The sequence below is a fragment of the Manis pentadactyla genome, chromosome 2 (assembly GCF_030020395.1).
Source record: "Manis pentadactyla isolate mManPen7 chromosome 2, mManPen7.hap1, whole genome shotgun sequence".
Classification (NCBI taxonomy): domain Eukaryota; kingdom Metazoa; phylum Chordata; class Mammalia; order Pholidota; family Manidae; genus Manis; species Manis pentadactyla.
In genome coordinates, this window is record NC_080020.1 from 920,056 (window position 1) to 942,729 (window position 22,674).

The following is a 22,674-nucleotide window of genomic DNA, read 5'->3' on the forward strand; positions in this document are numbered from 1 at the left end:
TTGTGAACCTAGTCAAACAGATTCAGACTTGGTACTGACGCAGCAGCTGAGACCAAGCCCCTTGGAACTTGTCCAGTTTGAGAGTATCTTTTTTATTAGAGTCATTGAAGGATAACTGAAAAACTAGCAGTTGGTTGTAAAATGACTGTTTTTATTTTTTGCCAAGTGGGAGTTAAATGAACTGTCTTTCAGAAAATAGTGGGGGGAAAAGTAGCCACACACTTTTTAGCTAAGTCACTCGTGAGTCAATGAGATTCATCGTTTTGTTAATTTCATCAACATGTTCATTTCTTTCAGCTCCATGTTCATGCATGTCTTTTAATCCGGAAACAAGAAGACTGTCCGTAGGTCTAGACAATGGTACAATCTCAGTAAGTACACATAAATAAGATTTCCAGTTGAAATACTTCCCTTCCTGTGGAGTTATGTATATGTGTATTGTGATGAGAATTATTTATTCATCTTTTTCAATTTAACAAATTAATTTGCTTGTTAAGTCAAGTGGGAAACGCAGTGTCACGGAGCGTGGTGAGGTGTAGGGAGCTCGCAGTTGAAGTGCTGCACGATTCAGCCTGACTTACCACAGGCCCAGTGGCTGGAACCGCGGTCGGAGGCCGGCGAGAACAGCGTGACGGGGTCAGTGGGAGTGGCTGGGCTGGGGCGGCTTTGATCAGATGGTCCGCTGTGGTGTCAGGGGCTTTCGCACGGGTGATGGAGAAAAGGCAGGTGACTTAGGCCTGCGTGTCTGATCGTGATACTCAGTATTTTTCTCTTTCCTTTCTTTCTTCTGCTCCTTGTTGTCTTCTTAACGCCCTCTAACATGTGAATAGAGTTCTGTAAGTTGTGTGAATTTGTGAAGAAAGCACAGAATCTACATTCACTTTAGGGTAGATCCAGGTAAATACCAGACCCCTTTGAAAACAGGTCTTGGGAGAACTGAAATGATTAGAGATTGGGATTTCAGGTTCTACTACTTACTTAATCACCTTTTTACATATTTATTTCCAACTACTATTAACTAGTAACAAGACTAATCTGCTAAATTCTCCACTTGGGTCAATTATCCAGTATTGCCTTTAGTCCTGGGCAAGAGGGGCCCTGCTTTGGGACCTGTGAGCTAGAGGACCCCACTCTGGCCACACTCCCCACAGGACGGAGGATCCGAGGGCCCCATGGGGGTGCCCAGATAGGGCTGGGCAATCGGAGGAGAAGGCTGTGGGCTGGCCTGTCCATGTCACCGCAGTGGGGTGGAACTGAAAGGAGTCTAGAAATTCCAAATATGTACCTGTGCCTTCAGGTGGTTGAGGGCGTATTTGTCAAAATTAAAGGAAGAGGCCGTAATTTAATAGCTTTACTTGGTTTATTTAACTTGTAAAAATTTAGACATGGACCGTGTATCTCCATTTGAAGTCTTGACCCCTGCAACTGGTTAAAAGAGGTAGGACTGAAATTCTTCATTTGATCTTTACTCCAAACATTAGTTCGATGACCTTTATGGAAATGTTAACAATATTGTTAAATATAAATCGGCCTGTTGACAAGTATTTATGGAATTTCTATAATGTCCAGTGCATTTGGTGGGTCTGCAAACCGTTCCTTAGGACAGAAGAAGTTCCCAGTACAGACCTTTGTCTTCTTCAAGGAGGCTCACTTTTAAAAAGTGGGATGGGTGAGGGATAAATTTATTTTTTAAAGACAAAAGGAGATAATTGGATTGTTCAGTGAAGTGAAGTGTTCATTATAAAGGGAACTGAAAAGAGCTGAGATCCATAAATCTTCCAACAGTTCATGGAATAGTACAGATAACACTGTGAAAAAGTGACGCGTATGTAACCCATGGGTGATCCTTTGCATTTTAAAAATCAACGTAGGTGGTTACTGGGTGCTGATAAATTTGGCTTTGAAGGCAGGACAGGGGAGCAGAGGACGTCAGGGAGGGCTCTGGCTATTTATTGTATATGAGAAAAGAGACCATCTTGGCTGCTACTCTGTTAGCAAATGAGGCTGCCAGAGAGCCGGAACATAAGTCGAGGCCTGGGTTGGGGTGCTCCCTGGGTGTGTCGGTCCGGCGTGGAGGCCTCCAGCCTTGCCCTGCACCGATCTTCTGAGGAAGACCGAGGACCCGGCTTACAAGAGAGGGTGCCTCACGGGCCTGCCCTCATCTGAAGCGTTCTGAGGAGCTCTGAGCTGGGGGGGTGGGGTACGTGAGAGCAGAGCATGGGGAAGGGTTAGAATTCTTACTGATCACTACAGTAATAGGGTCTTTACTGGAAATGCCTGTACAGAATCTTGGCTGCTTAACAGTTGGGCATGAGAAATCCTATTCAGAGAGTGTATCTTCTCTGTTCCCTGAATGCAGCAAATCAATTTAAAAGGAATTCCTAGTTAGCTTATTTTAAAACAGAGGGAGGAAATCAGAAAGTAAATCCTTATTTCTCTTTATTTTACTGAATAAAAGATTTAAGAGGCAGTTAACTTTATGTAACTGGGTGGTAAACTAGAGAAACAGATATAGACCATTCTTTGAAAATCTGGCCACAAAAGAAGGCGGGTGAGTGGTGGGGCGAGATGTGATGGGGGACACGCAGCACGCGGGTCCGGGACCCTGGAGAAGTTAGCTTTGGGAGCAGAGGCAATGTTGAGGTGTAAGAGAGGAAGGGCCTTTTATTTTCCTGTGAAGTAGCAGGTCAGATTACTAACAGAGAGGTTAAACTGGGACAAGGGTGTATTTTCATGTCTATACATTGTGTTGTTCCTGGTCTCATAGCCCAGAACCCCCTTCTGCCATCTCTTTCCGCAGAATCATAGCCAGCTCTCAATGTTTGTTCAAATGTCTGTGATCTTTTTGTAGCAGGTGGTTTCTGAGCCCTTCCAGCCGAGACAGTCATATGCAGCGCTCCCCAGGTTGGGCACATTGTGCGGCTTACTTAACTTGCTCTGTGAAGTTTTTCGGTCTGTCCTCCATTCAAGTGTGAGTGAGCATTTAGTCAGTCTCTTATTCGTCTCCCAGTGGAGCGTAGTTTGTTCCCTGGTACAAATTAGGGACTCAAAAGATTTGTCAAATAAGCTGTTGACCAAAGTATAAACAGTATTATTATCTAATGTAGCTGGTTGAAGTTAGTACCTGCTTAAATTCTGAGGTGGTTTATTTGTATAATTCCATTGCTGCTCAAAATGCTTTTCACAATGGAATTAACTTCTGTAGGGGACAAAGTTACCAGTAGTTGAATTTGTCTTGAGTTTTCAGAAGTGTGTTCTGTTTTAATCTTGAAGGAAGTCGGTCAGATCGAGCAAACTGCTCTTCATGCTCACATAGGACTTCAGATTTTCTACCGTAATGCCTCATGCATTCTAGCCTACCAACAAATACTGAAATATCCTCTGTGTACACAAGATTATGCTCCAGTCTAACATGTGGCCCCTGGTCTCCAAAAGCTTATGATTCAATTGGGAGAAAATGAAAATGAAGTTAAGAAATAGGTACAAAGTAAAAAAAATGTTAGTAACAGGAAAAGTAGCGGTACGGCACCGAGGGGTCAGCTTTGTTGGCGAGGCAGTGAGGTCAGAAGAGCGAGAGAGATAAGGGTCCGGGTCAGCTCTGCAGAAACGGGGTGTGGGCCAGGTTTAGAAGACGGGCAAGGGTTTGATGAGCGAAAGGTAGGAAGGTAGAGATAGTTTCAGGTAGACTGAATGGCGCAGAGGAAATGTGGGGAAGAAACGTGGAGGTAAGACAGGACAAGAAATGTTTGGGGAGAAATGAGCAGCTTGAGGGGTGGATTGACGGGGGCTGAGGTGTCAGGGTGGCCGGGGTTTGGTCGTGAAGGGCCTGACTCGGGGTGAGTCGTCAGCATTATGAAAGGGCCTGGGTCCCCAGCAGGGAAGATTCTGCACGCCCACCCAGCCCAACCCCTGGAAGACTTTCTAAGGTATTCAAATAGGATAATAAACTGGTGAGGAAATGTCCACATAGAAACAAAGGAATTGCCTTAAACTAGTTTTCACAATCCCTACTGATTAGAGGCTGTAGGGTAGTCACAGAGATGTTATTGTATGCTCATCTTTATAAACATATATATTTTCTTCATCAAAACTGTAACACGTCAAAGGTTTTATTAAAATCTTGCATAATCATTGCAGACTTTTTAAACAAGGCCCCAAAATGATAAAAATATCTGTTCTCTGAAGGCTGACCTCATGTGTGTCCTGGGAAGTCCGGGATGCATGGATTGTTGCAATACAAGCTCCAGAATGGTAGAAAGGTTAGATAGTGGCGGGGTGCAGGCCGCTGTCAAGGACTGATATAGTGTGACTGGAAATGCATAGGGAGGGGCCGGGGCTCAGGAGGAGAGGGGAGGGTCCGGTGACCAGTAGGAAGGAGGTGAGAGGGGGAGAGTAACTGCCAGGCACCATGCAGCCAGTACCTGTCAGTTGATGTCTGCATCTGTCCTGACCGGCCAGTGTCCTTGGCATGCCAGTCAGGCCTCTCCCAGGTGTCGGACGTGGGCAGCAGGGATGAGACGGAGGCAGGGGTGGTCCTTCGTGCTTGTCTGCCCTGCTGTAACAGCACCTGCGTTCTCTGAGAAGCGGAATGATCTAGAATCTGCACTGTTTTCTGTTGCTCATAGAAATCCATCAAAATGCCCACCTGCATTTTGGTATCCTTTTTTTTTTAAGAGGCTCTTTGAAGTTTGTATGAGCCAAAGATTAGTAGATTAAAAAATCAAGAGACAGACCCACATTTTAAGCCCGGCTATGCAACTAAGACTGTGACCTTGGACAAGTCCCTTCTTATCTCTGGACTTCAGCTCCTCTAAAGAATGAGTCATTGTGCCAGATGATCTCTCAGACCCCTTACAAACTCAGAAATTCCAGGAAGTCCAAAACTTAGTGACCAAAGGTCCAAACTTCTTTCACCAGTTGCTTTTATAAGTAGGAACAGAGGTTGCCAGCCTTAGCTATCAGGTGAAATTTCGTGACATCAGCTATAAGCAGTTTTCAATTTCAGCAGGCAGCTTTTTGGTTCAGAATAACTGTCCAAGGTTTTATGTCTTTTTTTACTTAAAAAACAAGTATTAGTAACTAGACTTTATATAAACGGATCTCTCATGTAATTTGCTGTCTAATATTACAGCAGATTTTTTATTGTGTATACATGGTGTTTGAAATATGCAGCCTCTTTCACCACCCATGAAGGGCAGATTACTTTAGTGACTTCCTTTGTAGAATTCATCAGTGTTCTGGCATCGGGTTTTGGCCTTGAGCAGGATATCCCCCCACTCCTTCAATGAGCATTTGTCCTGAAAGTGCAAAATTTGCCAGAGGCCGTCTTGGGAGCGGTGGCATTGAAACGTGTGTGTGGTGTGTGTTTCCTTTTACCCCCCACCCTTCCATCCCTCCGGGAGACGTGCAGAAAAACCAGCTGCATCTGGTTGCGCGCATCCACCGCTGGGAGACTGTGATGCGGAGCACAGAACTGTGTCACCGTCGGCGTAAAGAGAGGTGGCAGCAGGGAAACGGCGAAGCAGCCCCGGCAAGCCTCATGCGCGGGAGGACCTGGAATTGGCCTTCTGTGTGTTTGGTGTGGACACCTGAATTTGGACAGGACCTTACAGGAAGGGTTTATAAACCTGAATTTGTTTCTTTGTAGGTGACATGTTAACCTTGGAGAGGCTCAACGACTGCTGTGCTGACACAAACCCGCTGTCTTTCCTCTTGTTCCAGATGTGTCCTTGTGTTGTGACACATGTCAGTCTCCTTAGAAACATGGCCAGGGATTTCTTACAAAGTCTCAGAGCTGAGGCTGAGGGTTTGCCGCCAGAGCATTTCTTGCCCCCACTTCTTAAAATACGTGAGGTCAGAAAAGGTCGGGGTCATTAGCATGTGACAGCAAGGGGAAAAGACGCCTGCCTCCCAGCTCTTGGGCAGAGAGAAGGTTCCACTGTTTGGTAGCCAGTGAGGCCTCTTTTCATAATTTATAAACAAACAAGAATAATTCTTTGGAATCTGCAGGCAAATTGGCAGAATCTGAAGTGAAGATTAGCCAGAACCAAAAGTCAGGTCAGTAACTAAACCCATGGTTCTCAAACTATGGTCTGTGAGGTCAACGCTATTTTCATAGTGATACTAAGGTGTCACTTGCCTTTTCCTCTCATTTTCTAACAAATGTACGGATTGAATGCAGAAGCAGATAAGACCGAACTGTCTTCTATGAATGACATTTGCAATAATGGAAAACAATGCATTCTTTCCACTTAAATTCTTGTTTTGTAAAATACAGATATTTTCATACAGAGTGTTATTTATATTAACAAGTGATGAATTTATTATTTTAATTAATACTTTAAAAATTTCTCAGTTTTAATTAGCAATATGATAAATGTCAACAGATACAAGCCATGTGGTCCTCAGTAGTTTCTAAGAGACCCCGAGAATTGCTGGTTTGAACAGAAAGATGACTGAGAGGCGCAAACCCCAGCCGCGGGTCCCTGAAGTCTGAAGGCAGGCATCATGATGGCTTGAGACTCTGTGAGGGTCTTTCATGGCACCATTCCTTAAGAGATTTGAGTGTTTTGATCTTGTATAGAAGCAAAAAATAACAGTAGACACATTGAGAGTGAGTATAAAGAGAGAGCAAGACACACTGGCAGGGAGAGGCCGTGAGCGCTCCGGGTGAGACACAGACCCCTTGGCCCTGGCCCTGCACCTGTGACCTCCTTTCGTGGCAGGAAGGACAGCTAGAAACCGTGGGAAGAGTGGGGGTCGCAACCTTTTCCTGGCTACAAGGGGATCAGGAAATGAAGGTGTTTCCCTCCATTTAGATATTTGAACAGAGGTCATTGCTTTCCTGAAATTTCTTTTCAAAATCCTAACTTTCTCAATAATTTTGAAATACTGCAGTGTCATCATATAAAAATGGCCTCCAAAGTAGGGTTAACGCCGGTAAAATGTGAAGTTAACTTTGTTTTGCCTGTCACTGTGGATTTTCTGTTTATTATGTTCCGTCTGATTTCAGGAAGTTTCTGTGGAAGTTTGTAAGGATATGTAATAATATAAAATATATAATATATAAAATAAAAGTGAAAATAATAATTAGAATCAAGGCCAGGGAAACTATTTGTGTGTGTGTGCAGTAAACTGTGGAGATAGCTGTAAGTAAGGCACGTAAGAATGTTTGTGTGTGTGTCAGGTCATGGCCACGTAACGATGGGCCAGATACATCATATGCAGTGTCTGCCTATGTTCCGCCTCCTCTTTGGTGTAAGAACCACCTTCTGCAGCCCCTGGTGAGAAGATGCAGGAAGTCATGTTTTATCTCATGACCTTGTTTTCTTTTAGCGTTAATTCATTAAACTGAGAATGCACACTTGTCCAAAGACCAGCCAGGGGCCTGGTGAGAAAACAGGTGTAGGCTGGCCAGCTTCTTGCCCTGCAGCTGAACCTGGAAGTCCTAGGAGGCAAGCCAGCAGGTGGAAGGTGAAGCCGAGAGGTCCTGTCACAGAGCCTGGAGGGCTGTGGTGGCTGCACGCAGGCCCCGGGAGGCTGAAGCAGAAGGCGTGTTGTCGCAGGAGACCGGCTGGCCGAGAAAGGAGACCGGATTGCCTGTGGAGGAAATGCAGCCACGGGGGAGGCCCTGAGTCTGTGGCACGGGGACGGGGGGCACAGGCAGCCTCTGCGGCCAGCAGCCCTCCCATCATGGCCTCTGTCTCCTGAATCACCCACCTGCGGTCTTGGCGACCAGGGAGCCTCAGGGGGCTGAGCGCAGTGTGAGGGAGGCAGGGAGGCTGGCGCTTGACTCTGGACTCCTGGCAGCCAAAGCAAAAAGTGATTCACTGTGGATAATGAGCTGCATAAAAAAAAAGAAGGCAGTTTAAAGGTAGTTTTCTAACACTGAATTTTATTCTTAATTTTTTAAGGAAACTCCCTGTATAAAAGGGTGATTGATTTTAATATATGGAGGTTTCTTAAAAAAATTAAAGATAAAATTACCATGTAATCCAGCAGTTCACTTATGAGTATATACCCAGGAGAATTCAAAGCAAGATCTGGAAGAGAAATTTGCACACCCATGTTCACTGCAACATTATTCACAATAGCTGAGAGGCAAAAACAACCTGAATGGCCATTGATAGATAAATGGATAAAGAGAATGTGGTGTGTAGTGTGTGTGTGTGTGTGTGTATGTATGTACATATATAATAGAATGTTGTCAGCCTTAAAAAAGAAGGAAATCCAGCCACATTCTACAATATCTTTGAATCTCAAGGACATTACACTAAGTGAAATAGACCAATCATAAAAGGACAAATACCGTATGATTCCATTCACACAAAATGTCTACAGTAGTCCAAATCATAGAAGCAAAACATAGAAAGATGGTTACCAAGGATGGGGGATATTGGGGAAAGTTAGTGTTCAGTGGGTATAGAGTTTCAGTTTTCTAAGGTGAGAAGGGTTTTAGAGATATTTTGCCCAACAGTATGAATATTTTAACACTACTGAACTGAACACTTAAAAATGAGTAAGATAAATTTAATGTTACGGTTTTTTACCATGATGAAAAAGTCACTAACTTTCGTATTAGTAACTGAGATACTGATTTATTTGAGAATATTCTGTCATTTCTAAAGCAGATGCAGAAATGGAATTCATGTGGAAATGTAAAATGTGAGGTTTACCAATATTGGGCCTCCCAACAAAATTTCAGCTTTACATCGGTTTCTCATTAAGGAGGCCGATGCAGAACGAAGACACCGCTATTCCCAACCTGTGTTCATGACACCTACGCGCATCTCTCCTCTCCCCAGCGCCGTGCGGAGGCGCCTGAGCGCGCACACCTGCTGGGCGCGCACACCTGCTGGGCGCGCACACCTGCTGGGCGCGCACACCTGCTGAGCGCACGCTGGGCCTTCGGGCAGGTAGCCTCATTGCGCCCTCGTCTTAGTCGCTTTTGGCCTGAGCAGGAGTTCCCGTATGTTTTGCCTGACTTGGCTGGTTGGTCTGAGGTGTATTTTTTCTGAGAGGACAGGGAAGAAAAACATAGACTTTAATTCCGTTTTCTTCTGAAAAATTAGATTTATCAAGCATTACATTAATTTACATGACAGACATGACAAAAAAATCAGCTGATAATCCAATTTTAGACTGAATTCTGCCCATCAGAGATCCTCTGCAAACGTTTGACCGAACACGGAGCTGCAGACCGGTTCCTGTACTTTCTCGGTGACGTCAGCACGCTCGCGGCTGGATTCCCCGGAGCCCCGCCAGGTGCGCAGGGGCCGAGCTCGGCGCTCCAGCAAATCCGGGCGCGCGGCGGGTGCGGACCGCCGGGAAGTTCTCACGCGGAGCCGGAGTGGGACGTGGCCCCGGGACGCGAGGGCGAGGGCGAGGGCGGGGGCGGGAGGAGGGAGGCGGCCCCGGGTGCGCGGCCGGGTGGGGCTGCCGCCGGGCCGCCAAGTCCGGGGTCCGCGAGCCATGCGCCCGGAGCCCCGCTCGGCACGGAGAGCCCGGGGCCGGGTGCGCAGGAGGCCACCGCGCCCCCCCCTCCCCGCAGAGCCGAGGCGGCGGCCGGGCGTCTGCGCCCCGATGGGGGCTCGCGCCGGGCCGCCCTCTCCGACGGGCGCGGGCTCCGCCCCATTTGTCCCCGCAGGCGCCCCTCCTGCCCCGGAGGCCCGCAGCCTCTGCCTCCGCCTCGACGGCGCCGGCTGGCGCGCCCCCTCGGCCTCCGGAGCTGCGGCGGCGCGGACGTCCCGGTGCCCCCGTCGGGCCCGTCACGGCGCTTCCCGGCCCCCCCGTCCGCAGGCGGCCCTCGAGCCCGCTGCCTACCCGGGCTTCACAGCCCCGTGCGCCGAAGTTCGCCTCAACAAAAATCTAAAAATGCTCTCAAGGTGGATGTGGAACTTAGTTGAAGAAAATTATAAAAACTTACTAATATACATGAAAGACTTTTAAATGTCAGTTCTTCCTGAATTCAGAAGTTCAGTGCGATTCCAATCAAAACTGTTAATGTGATTTTTTTCTTATAATATAAAAAGATGATTATAATGATCATCTATCTACATTTTTTAAGAAGAGAAATTAGGAGACACGTAGCTTCTATGTTAACACATATTTTGTATCCACGGTAATGAAAACATTTTCTTTTTGCCACAAAAACAGAGTAGCGGGTCAGTACAGCGGAGTGTGTGACTCCCAGACAGACCCAATTATGTGGAAGAACGTGGAGAAGTTGTTAAAAGAAATGGTGCTGAAGCAGTTGTTTGCTTTTTAAGAAAAAGATCTATTTTAATCCTCACCTCATGGTTTCATACCAAAATAAATCCCTGGAGCTTTAAGCAGCTCTAAATGTACGGAGTAAAACCTTAAGAAAGATAAACAAAAAACTACAAGTAAATAAGAGTGGACATTTATAAACTTTTTTCTATTAGGAACAGTGTGTAAGCTTAAAACAATGGAAATTTCAAAGGAAAATATAATACTCAACCACATAAAATTCAAAATGTCTTAGTATAAAAGAGGCTACTTAAATACAACTTGAATGAAATTAACAAATAGTTACTTAAAATATAACAGAGAAAGGGTAACATCCTCAATCTATGACAAGCATATATAATTAATCAGAAAAACACTAAAATTCTGTAGATGGCAGAAAAGTCAGAAAAGAGGAAATACAAAGGCTAATAAACATTTTTAAATGTTGAACAAATTTTAAATTCTGTTTTTGCCTAAGTATACTGATTTTAGAATTTACATGTTGCCTAGAATTTATTAAGCTCTCTTGTACACTGATGGAGGGGACATAAACTGGCGCAAACTAGAAAAGTTTTGATGATATGTTACTAGAGCTTTAGAAGTATTGATATCTTTATATCAATAATTCCACTTCTAGAAAACTGTCCAAAGAAAATGCTCATAAAAACAAAGATTATTTCTAAGTATATTCTCATTTTTATAGTAATGAAAACATAACTTAGAAATGTCAGGAACTAGTTAGAAGAAATCTTATATAGCCTTCCAGTGGAATATTATGTAGCCATTAAACTTACGTTTTCAAAGAACACCACTTACTGACATGGGAAGTGATAATATGACAATGTTAAATTTAAAAGGAGAGCCACAAAGTGCTGACAGCACTGCTATTCTAGTTTCCTGTGGTCATGTGTACAAGGGAAAAGACTGAAGCAAAATGATCAGAGTATGAACAGTAGTTACCACTGTTTGGTGGAATTGTAGATAATTTAAATTTCCTTCCTGATACTGCACCATAGTTTTTGTTTATCTGTAGTCATCGTGGGGGAAACTTAATGCATATTCCTAAGTAAATGAAGGCAACTGGAAAAGGCTGCATTCTGTGTGATTCCCACCAAATGGCATTCTAGAAAAGGCAAAACGCAGGACACGGTGAACGGATGGGATCAGTGGTGCCAGGGGTTAAGTGGTGAGATAAAGATGAATAAGTCTGGAGCATGGAGGATTTTTAGGGCAGTGGAAATAGTCTGTATGATACTGTAATGGTGGGTATGTGCCGTTATCCATTTGTCAAAATCCACAGAATTTATAACCCTTAGGTAAACTATGGACTTCGGGGGTAAAGATGTGCCAGTGTAGGTTCATCAGTTGTGACAATCATGCCACTCGTGTGTGGGATGTTCCTAATGGGGACGGCTGTATGTGGGGCTGGGGGCAGAGGGCAGATGAGAAATCTCTGTACCTTCCTCTCAATTTTGCTGTGAATTTTTAAAAAATAATAAAGTAATAAAAAAACTGTTATGGTGGTAGATATATGGATAGTTGAATGTAAAAAAGGGAGGATAGAAAGTTGGATAAAATAATTTAAAATGTGTACGACTTTGGTCTAATTTCTTCTCGGCTTTGATTGAAATAAATAATCTAAGCTGCAGCCTAACTGCTTCATTATATTGTGAGAGTTCATAGACAACATATTTTAAAAAGTCAATTTGGCAGTATATCTAGTTGTGAATGGTCATATTGTCCGGTTTAACAATTCTATACCTAATACTTTATTTTATCAAAATACTGCTATAGATATACAAAAGTACAATACATTAAATGCAGTATTTTGTAAGGAAAACTGGAAACAATATTAAAATCGTCAATAAAAGACCATTACCAAAAAAAAAGACCATTACAGTACATCCTGTGTAGTCACTTAAAGACAAAATGAAGTTGATAATCATGCACCTATGTGGAATGATACATGATTTGTTAACAGAAAAAAAAAGCATTGTTAAATAGTGATAATATTTTGTTTTATATTATTCCAGTGTGTTTCAGAAGTTATCTCTGAGAAATGGTGTCACAAGGGACTTGTAATGTTCATCTGTCTTACAAGTCTTAGAACAGCATATTGTTTCTTTCATCAAAATAAAAAAATGCTAACAAAATCTCCCAGATTTTCTCCATGATGATGAGTTTCTATTTTCATAGGAAAAATAAATGAACAAATAGGTTCACCAATACAGTGACTTGGTAATTTTATTGTATGTTAATTCCGAGTGCAGATCTGCATCAGGTTTATTTTATGTCCTACCTTTTGCCCAAGCTAGAGAACTGTTTCAGTAGATTGGGAATAACACAGGAAGTGTGTGAACTAAGGGAACATGTGCAAATAACAGCTGTCTCTACATTGATTGTGTGTGTGTGAGGAAATACAGGGCCCTCTGAAGGGGGGTGCTCAGTGTGAGCCACTCTTGCTGGGACTTAAGGGGGTAGTGAATCCTTGGGTAGACATGCTGGGCTTCCATACCCACACTGGAAGCTCCTATAGGAAAAACGACTTGACTTCTTTAGAAACTCATCTGCTCTCTTCAGCTGGGAATCCAACTCTTCAGAAAGGAGAAGTGGGTATAGTGTTACTCCTTGAAGGAGTAATGACATGAATTGAAGAAAATGACAAGTTAAATGATGTTTTTACTGAGAAAATCATGGTGATGAAATGCCTTTGTAGATACGCTTCTGAAGGAAGGATGGGGCAGGGGGTGAATGCCCAGAGAGACTCTGTCACCTTGTGATGCTCTCACATCACTGGGGACTCTACCCGTGTGGCTGCTGCAAACACAATAATCACCTTGTAAAGAATTACACAAACCCTATGAACTCAGTACATACTCATAGCAAGTGAGGAGTTTATGCATCTGTCCTCACACTCACCTAAGTCATCAAGGAAAAATCCTGGAAGCCTCCAAATGTTTTGAAAAGATTCGTTGTTCTATTTTTAAGCTCATATGAAGGCATCAGTTTATTATTCTTTGCAGCTTTCCTTATGATTGACAATTTACTCTTTAAGAATATATGGGTTTTTCAAAGAAAAACAGAATGAGCAAAACAGCAGTCAACTCATTGACACTGAGAAGGGACTGGGGGTTACCATGGGGGAGACGTTGGGGTGGGTGGGTGCGGAGGGCAAGGGAGATGAAGGGACCCACAGATTCTCAAGTCATAACGTAAGCTAGTCATGGGGATGGTAGGACAGCGTGAGAACACAGCCAGTGGTTCTGTAACGTCCTCCTATGTTGGCAGATAGTAACTGCACTAGTGGGGATGAGGATTTAATAATATGAGTAACTGGTGAACCACTTGTTGTATACTTGAATAAGATTGTATATTAATTATACTTCAATTTAAAAAAAGAATAGATGGGTTTTGGCATTTGAAAGAAGCTGAAGGACTTAAACCCTGGCTGGGCTTGTACACAGCTGACTGGCTTCTACATACAGGTGACTGACTGTACGTGCACGTGCTTAGGTGAAGCTCACACACACACACACACTCACACACACTCGTATGTGTCCTCACGGAGTATATGCAGTGTTTTATAGAGGCTGATGTTTTTTAGTTAGTTTGACGTGCATACTAATCTCATCAGATTGGGAGATGCCTTTGGCATATCCGTCTGGTCAATGCATATTGATGACCCACTGTGCCAGGTGCCATGCAGGTATGTAAATGAGTGATATGCAGCCTTGAGGAGCTTGTTGTAAGGGGAAATATGTTACTGATATTAGAAACAAAGTCTCTAAAATGCCTGACTTTCTCTGCAGTAGAGGGTTACCATCCATTTGCCCACCCGCCAGAGCCTTGCAAATTGTCAGCCATTCCACCACTGAGAGGAGAGCCCAGTGGACCTTGAACGGCTTGGGCTCTAGGGGTGCCAGCCGCCTGGGCAGTCAGAGGTCCTCGTGTGACTTTTGACTCCCCAGAACTTAGCAATTAATAGGTCCCTATTGATTTTATGGTAGTAAGTAATAAGTGAGTACATTTTATGTGTTTGTGACATAACGTAGCTTTTTCTTGACGTCAGTATTTACTGTGTGGTTCATCTGCAGTTTTTCAGGTTGTTGCAAATCTCCAAAAAATTTCTGTTCAGTAAGTGTAATTGAAAAAAATCCGTGTATAAGTGGACTCATGCAGTTGAAACCTGTGTTGTTCAAGGGTCAGCTGTAATTTGAATCAGGTTTACCTTCAAAATTGACTAGTATCAAGACTCTGAATTTGATCCAGTTTTCTTCTCATGCATACTCAAAAAAAATCAGCTCAGAGTCACAAGGTAAAATTTATGGTAATTGCATTGGGTCATAATTATGATTGTTACTCTTAAAGAGGTACAAAAACGCTGAGTTGATTGGTAAAATACTCATGTTCGTGTGATTCGTGATGATGTTTGCTTTATACCATCCAGTTGTACTAAAACATAATCATTCACTTAGTGAACTTCTTTTTGCTTAGTATTTTTCTTCTGTTTTGCAGGAGTTTATTTTATCAGAAGATTATAACAAGATGACTCCTGTGAAAAACTATCAAGGTAGGAAAGAGAGTGGTGTTTACCTAGACTCTGAAACATTTCCCGGAGGCGCCCACTGGCCCACACACTTACTTTACAGTAGTCGGGGACGGAACCGCAGTCCTATGAGGTACAGAGTATGACCTTGGAGTCGTTAAGACGCCGAGGCCCATAGAGGTCGGGAGGCTCGCCCATGGTCCTGGAGCCGGTAAAGTGCAGAACCAGACCAGTCCCAGCGGCTGCAGACCCACAGCCTTTGTTCTTCGTCTCTGTTCTACACCCGCCGCCTCTACACAGGGCAGCAGGCTCAGAGCCAGGCCAGTGTTAGGACGGAGCTGCCCTGCGTGGGGCTCGCTTCATTTTTGGATAAGTGTTTTAGAAGGCTCGGAAGGGAAGAGATTAGGCTTTCATTGGTTCTGCATCACTGACAGAGGGCCCTCGACCATTTCCACAGCACAGCTCAGGAGGAGGTTTAGTGGGCTGGAGAGACGGCCAGACCAGCCATGGCATCCCCTTAAGCCAGAGCCTCATCCAGAGCAAGGCCCTGACTCTCTGCAATTCTATGAAGGATGAGAGATGCAAAAATCCTAAACAAAACAAAAACAAAAAGGATACCACACCATGACTAAGGTTTATCCCAAGTTTATACCAAAAAGGTGAAAGCAGGCACTCACAGGTATTTGCACGCCCAGGTGCATAGCAGCATTATTCACGATGGCCAAGAGGGGAAGTGAGCTGAATGTCCGTGGACACGTGATGGGTAAACAGGACGTGCTTTGTCAGCACAGTGGGTTATTCTCTGGCCATAAAAACGGAATGAAGTAGCTATACGTGCTATACACGGATGACCTTGAAAACCCACCACGGGAAAGAAACGAGACCAGGAGGACCACATTGTATGTGTCTGTTTGCATGAAATGTGCAGGACAGGAAGCCACAGACACCAAGGAAACCAGTGGTTGCCCAGGGATGGGGGGACGGGGAACTGGGGGCATGGTTTCTTCTTGGGGTGGCGGAAATACTCTGAAATACATTTATGGTGAGGATCGTGCAACATTGTGACCACACTAAACACCACTGAATGATACACTCTCAAACAGTTAAACAATAATATTCAAATTTCATGAATTTTATGTCTGAACTTTTCAAAAATCCATCAGTGATACCAAAACTACAGAAAGACATTACAAGAAAGGGAACCTACAGACCAATCTCTCTCATGAACAAATATGTAAAAATCCTTTAAAAAAAATAGTGAATCCAATAATGTATAGAAGAAATTATACACTATGACCACATGGGATTTATTCCAGATATGGAAATCATATAATCCATCTACAGAAGTAAAATCATATCAGTTGGTGCAGAGAAAGCATTTGATGAAATCTCACACCCTCTTGCTGATAAAAACTCAGCAAACTACAAATAGAGGGGGGACTTCCTCTGCTTGATAGAGAAACATCTACAAAAGCCTGTAGCTGACATCATACTTGATTGTGAGAAGCTGGGTGCTTTTCCCTAAGATCAGGATCAAGCAAAGATGTCCTCTCTCAGCAGTATTCTAGAAATATAGCCAGACTTCAAGCCCAGATTTCTGAAGCTTACTGATATGGGTGTGCCTTTAAAGGATTTCTTTTTGATTAGAGGAACTGTGGCACCTTTGAGCAAGTCGCCTAACATTCTGGGGCTCTGTCTCCCCTGGCATACAAGAGCAGGTCAGAGGGCTAGACCTCCCTGTCTTCTGGGCCACTGCCTTCCCCTGGGACTTAGAAAGTGGCAAATAAGTCAAAGGCTCCTTTTTTGAGGAAAAGGTGCAAAGTGCTGGGGGGCCACCTCTGCCTGAAATAGACTTGGGTACACCTGGACCCATCAGAGAGTTACTTGCACTCCATTACTGGTGCACCTTGAACATTTGATATCAAGATCTTCAGGAGTTTCTCTGGAAAGTCACGTGTTTCAGGTAAAGTTGGTGCTTGACCTCGATGGTGGCTGGCGCTCTGAGAGGCAGGTATTTGCTGGAGAGAAGTCGTGGCATTTGCCGCTTCTGTATCCCGTCCATATCCCTGTAGATTCCCCACGCTTCCCATGTCAGACTGAGAACCAGTCATTTGGTGAAATCCCTGTCCCCTGGGTATCAAGTATGGTTTCGACTGTGTTGTTTGGAGGCCAATCTAAAAAGGACGTCTTTCCAGGGCTAGGTTGTATCTGAAAAATGAGGAAACCCCCAGTTTTGCAGGGTCATTACGGTGACTAGGGGAGAGAATATATTTAAGTATGTGGCACCTGTTAGATGCTTGGAATTGACGGGTGATATTGTTATTGCCAGTGGAGCTGCATTGGTCCATCCGCTCTGTCTGCTCCGCGATCAGAGTGGGAGATTGGCATCTCCTCTGTCCACTCACAGCCCTTTGACTGCCCTCGCCTTCCAGACTGCCAGGGCCTGGGCCCGGCACCCGGTGAGGTCAGGGTCCAGGGTGGCGGTCCTGTTCATTCCAGGCAGCTCTATTCAATGGCAGTGTACCTCCTCCTCACCCCTGGAACTGCATAGCAAGAAAGCAAGTATTTCGTTGGTTATATTTGATAACTGAGGAGCCATGAGACCTTGGCCAAACTACGTGACTTTATTGTGCCCCACTTTGCCCATGTGTAAAATGTAGGGAGATGGGGTAGAAGACGTGGACGCCTTCTTCTGACCCTGAAGTGGTGCTGCCTTTCTATACGAGCAGCCCCAGGAAACTTGCTCTCATCATCATGTGTCCGTGTCCTCTGACCTAAGGGACTGATTTTGCTTGCCTTGCCAAGCTTTGATTCCCTCAGGAAGTTCGTTTCTGACTTTAGTGTGGGTTTATGAGCCAGACTTCACTGAAAGGAGCACAATAGTGCTCTTCACTGCCTTTTAGGTTTATGTAAACTGACCCAGAACATTGTTCCTGATACGTCCATCATTCTGTGGTCGCCCGGAACCTGACACTCGCTAGTCAGCTGTTCTGACACCTGGGAGGTGGCGCAGGCCCGTGGCGTGGAGCTCTCTGTGGTGGGCAGGCAGGAAGGAGGGCCCTGGGTGGACACGGAGGTCTGTCGGAGCGCCGGCGAGCTCACCCTGGACCCTCTGCAGGGATGCGCCCTGCCGCCCTGACAGCCTGGGTCTGTGGTGCCGGCTGTGCTCTCCGCTGGGCAGAGAGAGGAGGGAGGGCCTCGGGCCACGCCGTGCCCTGGCCCTGCAGGGCGCTCTATGGGTCCTTCTCCTGTCTCTTGGCTTTCAGCGCATCAGAGCAGAGTGACCATGCTCCTGTTCGTGCTGGAACTGGAGTGGGTGCTGAGCACCGGACACGACAAGCAGTTTGTGTGGCACTGTTCTGAGAGCGGACGACGCCTGGGAGGCCGCCGCACCGGCGCCGTGGCCTCGGGCCTGCAGTATCCTTTGGGGGACAGAAATCCCCTGCAGCGCGCCTGCCTGTTGGCTTCTCTGGTCCATGAACTTCAGGCATGTGCTACCTGACGTCTGTTTTATGTGCTGAGCCGCCCTGATGAGTAAGTAAGGAGCTCATACATAGACCTCCCTGGTGCACAAACCGTCAAGGGTTTCTGCACAGGTGGAGAGGAGTGAGGTCGTTTCCCCTGAAACAAGAGACCTGGCTGAGCAGGTTGTGGGTTTGCTGGGACACGAAGTCTGACATCCGAGCAGGACACAGCCCAGGTGTGTGAGCCTCGGCTGTTAGGAGGAGCCAGGGGACACGGAGGTAAAACCATCCTTGAAGTACGTCTTTTATTTTTGTACAGAAGCAATTTATCTTACATATTTCACATAGATTTTAAAGTTGTAAATACTCCCATTGGTGCCTTACAGCCCCACAGGACCCTGTTACCTTTAAAAAATATTTACTGAGAGGCTGCTATGCCAGGCCCAGGGTAGGTTGGCTGGTTTCTACCCAGTGACGTGGACTCTGTTCCATACCAGCCTTTTTCTGGATATGTAGGGTGATGCTGTCTGTCACCTGCCAGGTCCGCAGGGCCTGTGGGCTCAGTGTGAAGACCCGCCAGCACGGGGTGGTCCTCACACGTGGCCCACTGGGCTCCAGCATGCTCAGGCTTGCTGAGCATGACCTGTGTGGTGTGGGTGACGCCACCACCGTCAGGGTAGAGGGCCCTGAGCGTTTTAGTTTAAAAAGCACAGAATCTCTCCACCTTCTGACAAATGAGGAAATAGGTGTAGACAGATTGCTCATCAGCAAAGCAGGAAGGAATAGACTCGCGTTCAGATTTTCATCTCACATTTACAAAGTGCCCGATGCTCACGATACTCAACAGTCTGACAACGTACTTTGCTGTTCCCTTGCAGGCATGTGGCAGGGAGGGGGGCTCGCAGGCGTGTGGCAGTATCTTACCTTCCTCACTCGAAGGGCAAGATGAAGACATGAAGAGTGGCGTTGTGGAAGGTTGTAGAAGTGGCGGGTTGCCCAGGAGACCAGAAGCAAGGGGATGAGGAAGGGAAAGCAGGGCCAGCTCATCTCTGAGGGGGTGTTACCACCTGCTCATAAAAGAAACACTGAAGTTTACCTCCTCGGTGCCAGTTCAGATGGACATGATGCTGGAAGCGAAATGCACACCCTCTCCTGCCAGTAGATGAATGATTCCCTCGAGTGTCAGAGTCGGAAGGGTCCTTGGACACCAGGCAGTTCAGACCCTCGTTTCACAGAAGAGCCGACGGAGCCCACGGGGGGTCACATGCCTTATCTGCGGCCGCCGGCTAGCGTGCGGGCAGATCACCGTAGGACCCGGGTCTTCCCTGGGATGGCTGTTTTCCCCAAGTACTGCCTTTCCCCTTTGAGGGCAGAGCTGGCATCGGTGTGATCGCTGGCTTCTGTAGCATTTAACCAAACCAAGGAGTATGGAGAAAATACAGATCTTGCCTTTAAGAAATTTACTTTTTAAACACTGAAATGAAATACAGAGTCAGACTTGCCCTAACTGTGCTAGTCTTGGCCTCCTCTCCAAAGCCATCTCCAAGAGTCATCCTCACTTTTCAGCTGTTTCCTGTGGCCACACATGTGGTTTACCAAGCAAAAACAGTCAGTGGGTATCAGACGCTTCTGCTGTGTGTGTGGAAGCCTGTGGCTTCGTTGCCCACATCAGTGACCATCCAGCCCACCGCTGCTGCTGAGGCGGAGGGAGCTGCTCTACCGCAGACAGACGGGCCCTTCCAGAAGATGCCCTCACCGCCAGCAGCTCTGCCTCTGTAACCCCAGTTTGGGAGCCACCCCAGCCCTTGCCCTGGGACCATGCGCGCCCCTGGGGCCTGCCCCCTGCCGCACACTGAGGTCCGACAGCACTGCTCCTGCCACAGGTGCTCAGCCGGGAGCGGGGGGCTTCCCCCACGCTGGGGTTTTTCCCTCGAGCTGCTTGGTGCACAGATTGTCACAGGCGACCCATGCGGTATTGGGGTTCACGTTAAAATCCAGTTAACATGTTTTTTCATGGGAAACCCCCACCCCCACCTCTCCTCTTTGTGCGACCTTCCATACTTTCAGGATTTTTAATGGTGAGAGAGGGAAGAAGGAGATCTTTTGAAACAACATAAAATGGACAGAAGAATACCATTACCCCTATTTCTCTCCACGGTGGGTGCTGGTGGCATAGACAAGTGACCTCTGCAGAGGGACTGACTGTCCCGTGCCCATCCCCGTCATCCCTCCAAGCCAACAAGCCGTAGAACAAGTCAGGGTGCAGGCTTCCATGCGAGAAGGAGATACGCAGTGAAAATAACCAACATCAGGTAGAAAAATACAGACGGACTGATGAGTTCACAACCTGAACCGTCAGTTTCTGAATGACCTTGAAACCTTTGGTTGCTTTGGCTGAAGACCTGACGCCTCCCACGTTAAGTGAACTCTGATGCTTAAAACGATGCTAATGAGGAGGAGAGGGGAGCGAGGAGCGGCCGGAGAGGCGTCCGGCATCACAGCCCCCTGGAGTTGGCAGGGTCCTTCACTTCGTTTAGCATCAGAACAGGGGTTAACCCAGAAAGAACTAATTCTCATTTTCACAGAGTGGAAAGCAAGGCTTAGGGAGGTGAAGGGACCTCGGAGCACGTGACTTACCTGCAGGCCCCCGGGCTTAGCGCTGGGCACTGGGGTCTCAGCTGGCCCTCTGCACAGCCGCCTCAGCAGAGCGAGGTGCCTCCCGGAGGCCCCGGCAGGCTGGTGCTGGAAACAGCGGCTTTCCCTTCCCACCCTCGCCCCTTTAGGCTCGTGCAAGCTTTACCCAGCCTCCCTCTCCAACTTGTCACTTGACCATGTTTCGAGCATGTTTTTCATGCTTCCGCAAAAATAATTAAGGTAATCTTCATTTTAAGAGTTTATGTATTTTGGAGATTTTCCAAGACGTCACCCTATGTAGCAGAATGTCTTCCCACCAGGCTGTCCTTGAGATTTATTCCCGTTGAGGAAAAGAGTCCTGAGAAGCCATTCTGGCTTCCGTGTTTCCTCGTATCACGCCCAACGCGTCACCCTGGCTTTGAGGTGCCGCTGTTCTGTCACCCTGTGCCAGGAGGCTTTGTCATACTTGTTAGAGAATGCTGGCATTTACCTGCGTGGTGAGGACTACTGGGTAGCAGATCACATCTGATTTTTTTTGTCCTGTGTCCTTGTTAATTAGTCAAGATAAACTTTAATCTTATTCCACATAAATTTTCATACTGTTTTAAACCTGTCTGACAACTTGTTTAGAGAGTTAACTTTTCTCCCTTGTTCTTGGGATTCTTGGGATTCTGGAAGAATTTGTTACGCCTTTTCCACTTTTTAAAATGTTTTTCAAAAATTTTCAAGACGTCTGCCAAATTAGAGAAGATAGCCTAATTGGGACTCACGTACTCCTCTCTCAGACCCACTGTTCATTCTTCTGTCCCTTCTTGCTGGAATATTTAAAAGCAAATCCCAGACCTTACGTCATTTCATCCGTACATACTTCATTGTGCTTCTCTTTTTAGGTCTTTTGGGGGCCTTTTTTAATAGTCATGATGCTATTACTATTCCTAAACATTTATAACCATTCCTTTATATTGTTGAATAGTTGATCCATTTTCAAATTTCACTTACTGTTTCAAAAAAATGGCTTTTTTCTGTGAGTTTGTTTGAAATTGGGTCCAGACAAGGCCCACATGCTGGACACGGTTGTCGTGTGTCCTCAGCCTCAGTCCAGAGCCGCACAGCCCCCCGCTCAGTTTTCCTCTTCCCACTGGGGCATGTGGGAGCACCTGAGTCGGTTCTGGGAGACGCCCCACATTCCGAGGTGCTCTCTGCCCCTCACGGTGCCATCCAGCCTGTCCTCTACCTGACCTCCCGCCGTGTTTTCTGAAAGTCGCCTCAGACCCAGCTTTCGGTGGGAGCACGTGGCCGCCGTGCTGTGTGGCCTGTGGTACTTCTGCATCATCACCCGTGGTCACAGCCAGGCCTCTGCACGGCAGCCTCCCCATCAGCCTCCGACGTGGTGCTTCAGCCGGTGCTGCCTTTTGCCCGAACCGCATCTTCCCTTAGGGTTGCAAAATGGTGATTTTTATGATCCTATCAGTTTTCCACATATATGAGTCAGAATTCTCCACGGTAGAACTTTCCCTTATGAACCAGGCCTACTTGGTTATCTTGAAGCACAGTTAGTACAGGAAAAGCAACTTAACATCTTAATATGATTTCTCTCTAATCACTCGTTTCAGAGCAGAGACTTAGTGCCCTGGTCACCTCCAGTAGAGGTCTTTTTTTTTTTTAACATTATTATAAATCTTAGGGTTTGTTTGTTTTTTTAATAATCATATTTCAATAAATTTCCTTTTCTTTTTTTAATGCTCATAACTGTCCCATCTTTGGCCAGTAGGAGCCTCATCA

General features: G+C 46.0%; 1 protein-coding gene and 1 long non-coding RNA gene across 5 annotated transcripts in view; one reads left to right on the plus strand and one right to left on the minus strand.

The window, feature by feature from the left end:
* Positions 1-22,674, plus strand: part of WDFY2 (WD repeat and FYVE domain containing 2) — a 111,318-nt gene that overhangs the window by 52,423 nt on the left and 36,221 nt on the right. For 3 of the 4 annotated variants that reach the window (XR_008992745.1, XM_036904848.2, XM_036904852.2), the window contains 3 exons: positions 298-371; positions 14,764-14,818; positions 18,061-18,211. Coding sequence is in view for 3 of the 4 variants with exons in the window: in XM_036904848.2 (XP_036760743.2) it covers positions 298-371; positions 14,764-14,818; positions 18,061-18,211 (280 nt within the window). In the remaining variant the exon portion in view is untranslated. The remainder of the gene's footprint in view (positions 1-297; positions 372-14,763; positions 14,819-18,060; positions 18,212-22,674) is intronic. The other variant, XM_036904849.2, reaches the window with a different exon arrangement.
* LOC118922288 (uncharacterized) lies at positions 6,893-12,552 on the minus strand. Its single transcript, XR_008992748.1, has 3 exons — positions 8,886-12,552; positions 7,987-8,042; positions 6,893-7,843 (listed from the first exon to the last, which is right to left on the minus strand). It is a non-coding gene; the product is annotated as an uncharacterized LOC118922288 (long non-coding RNA).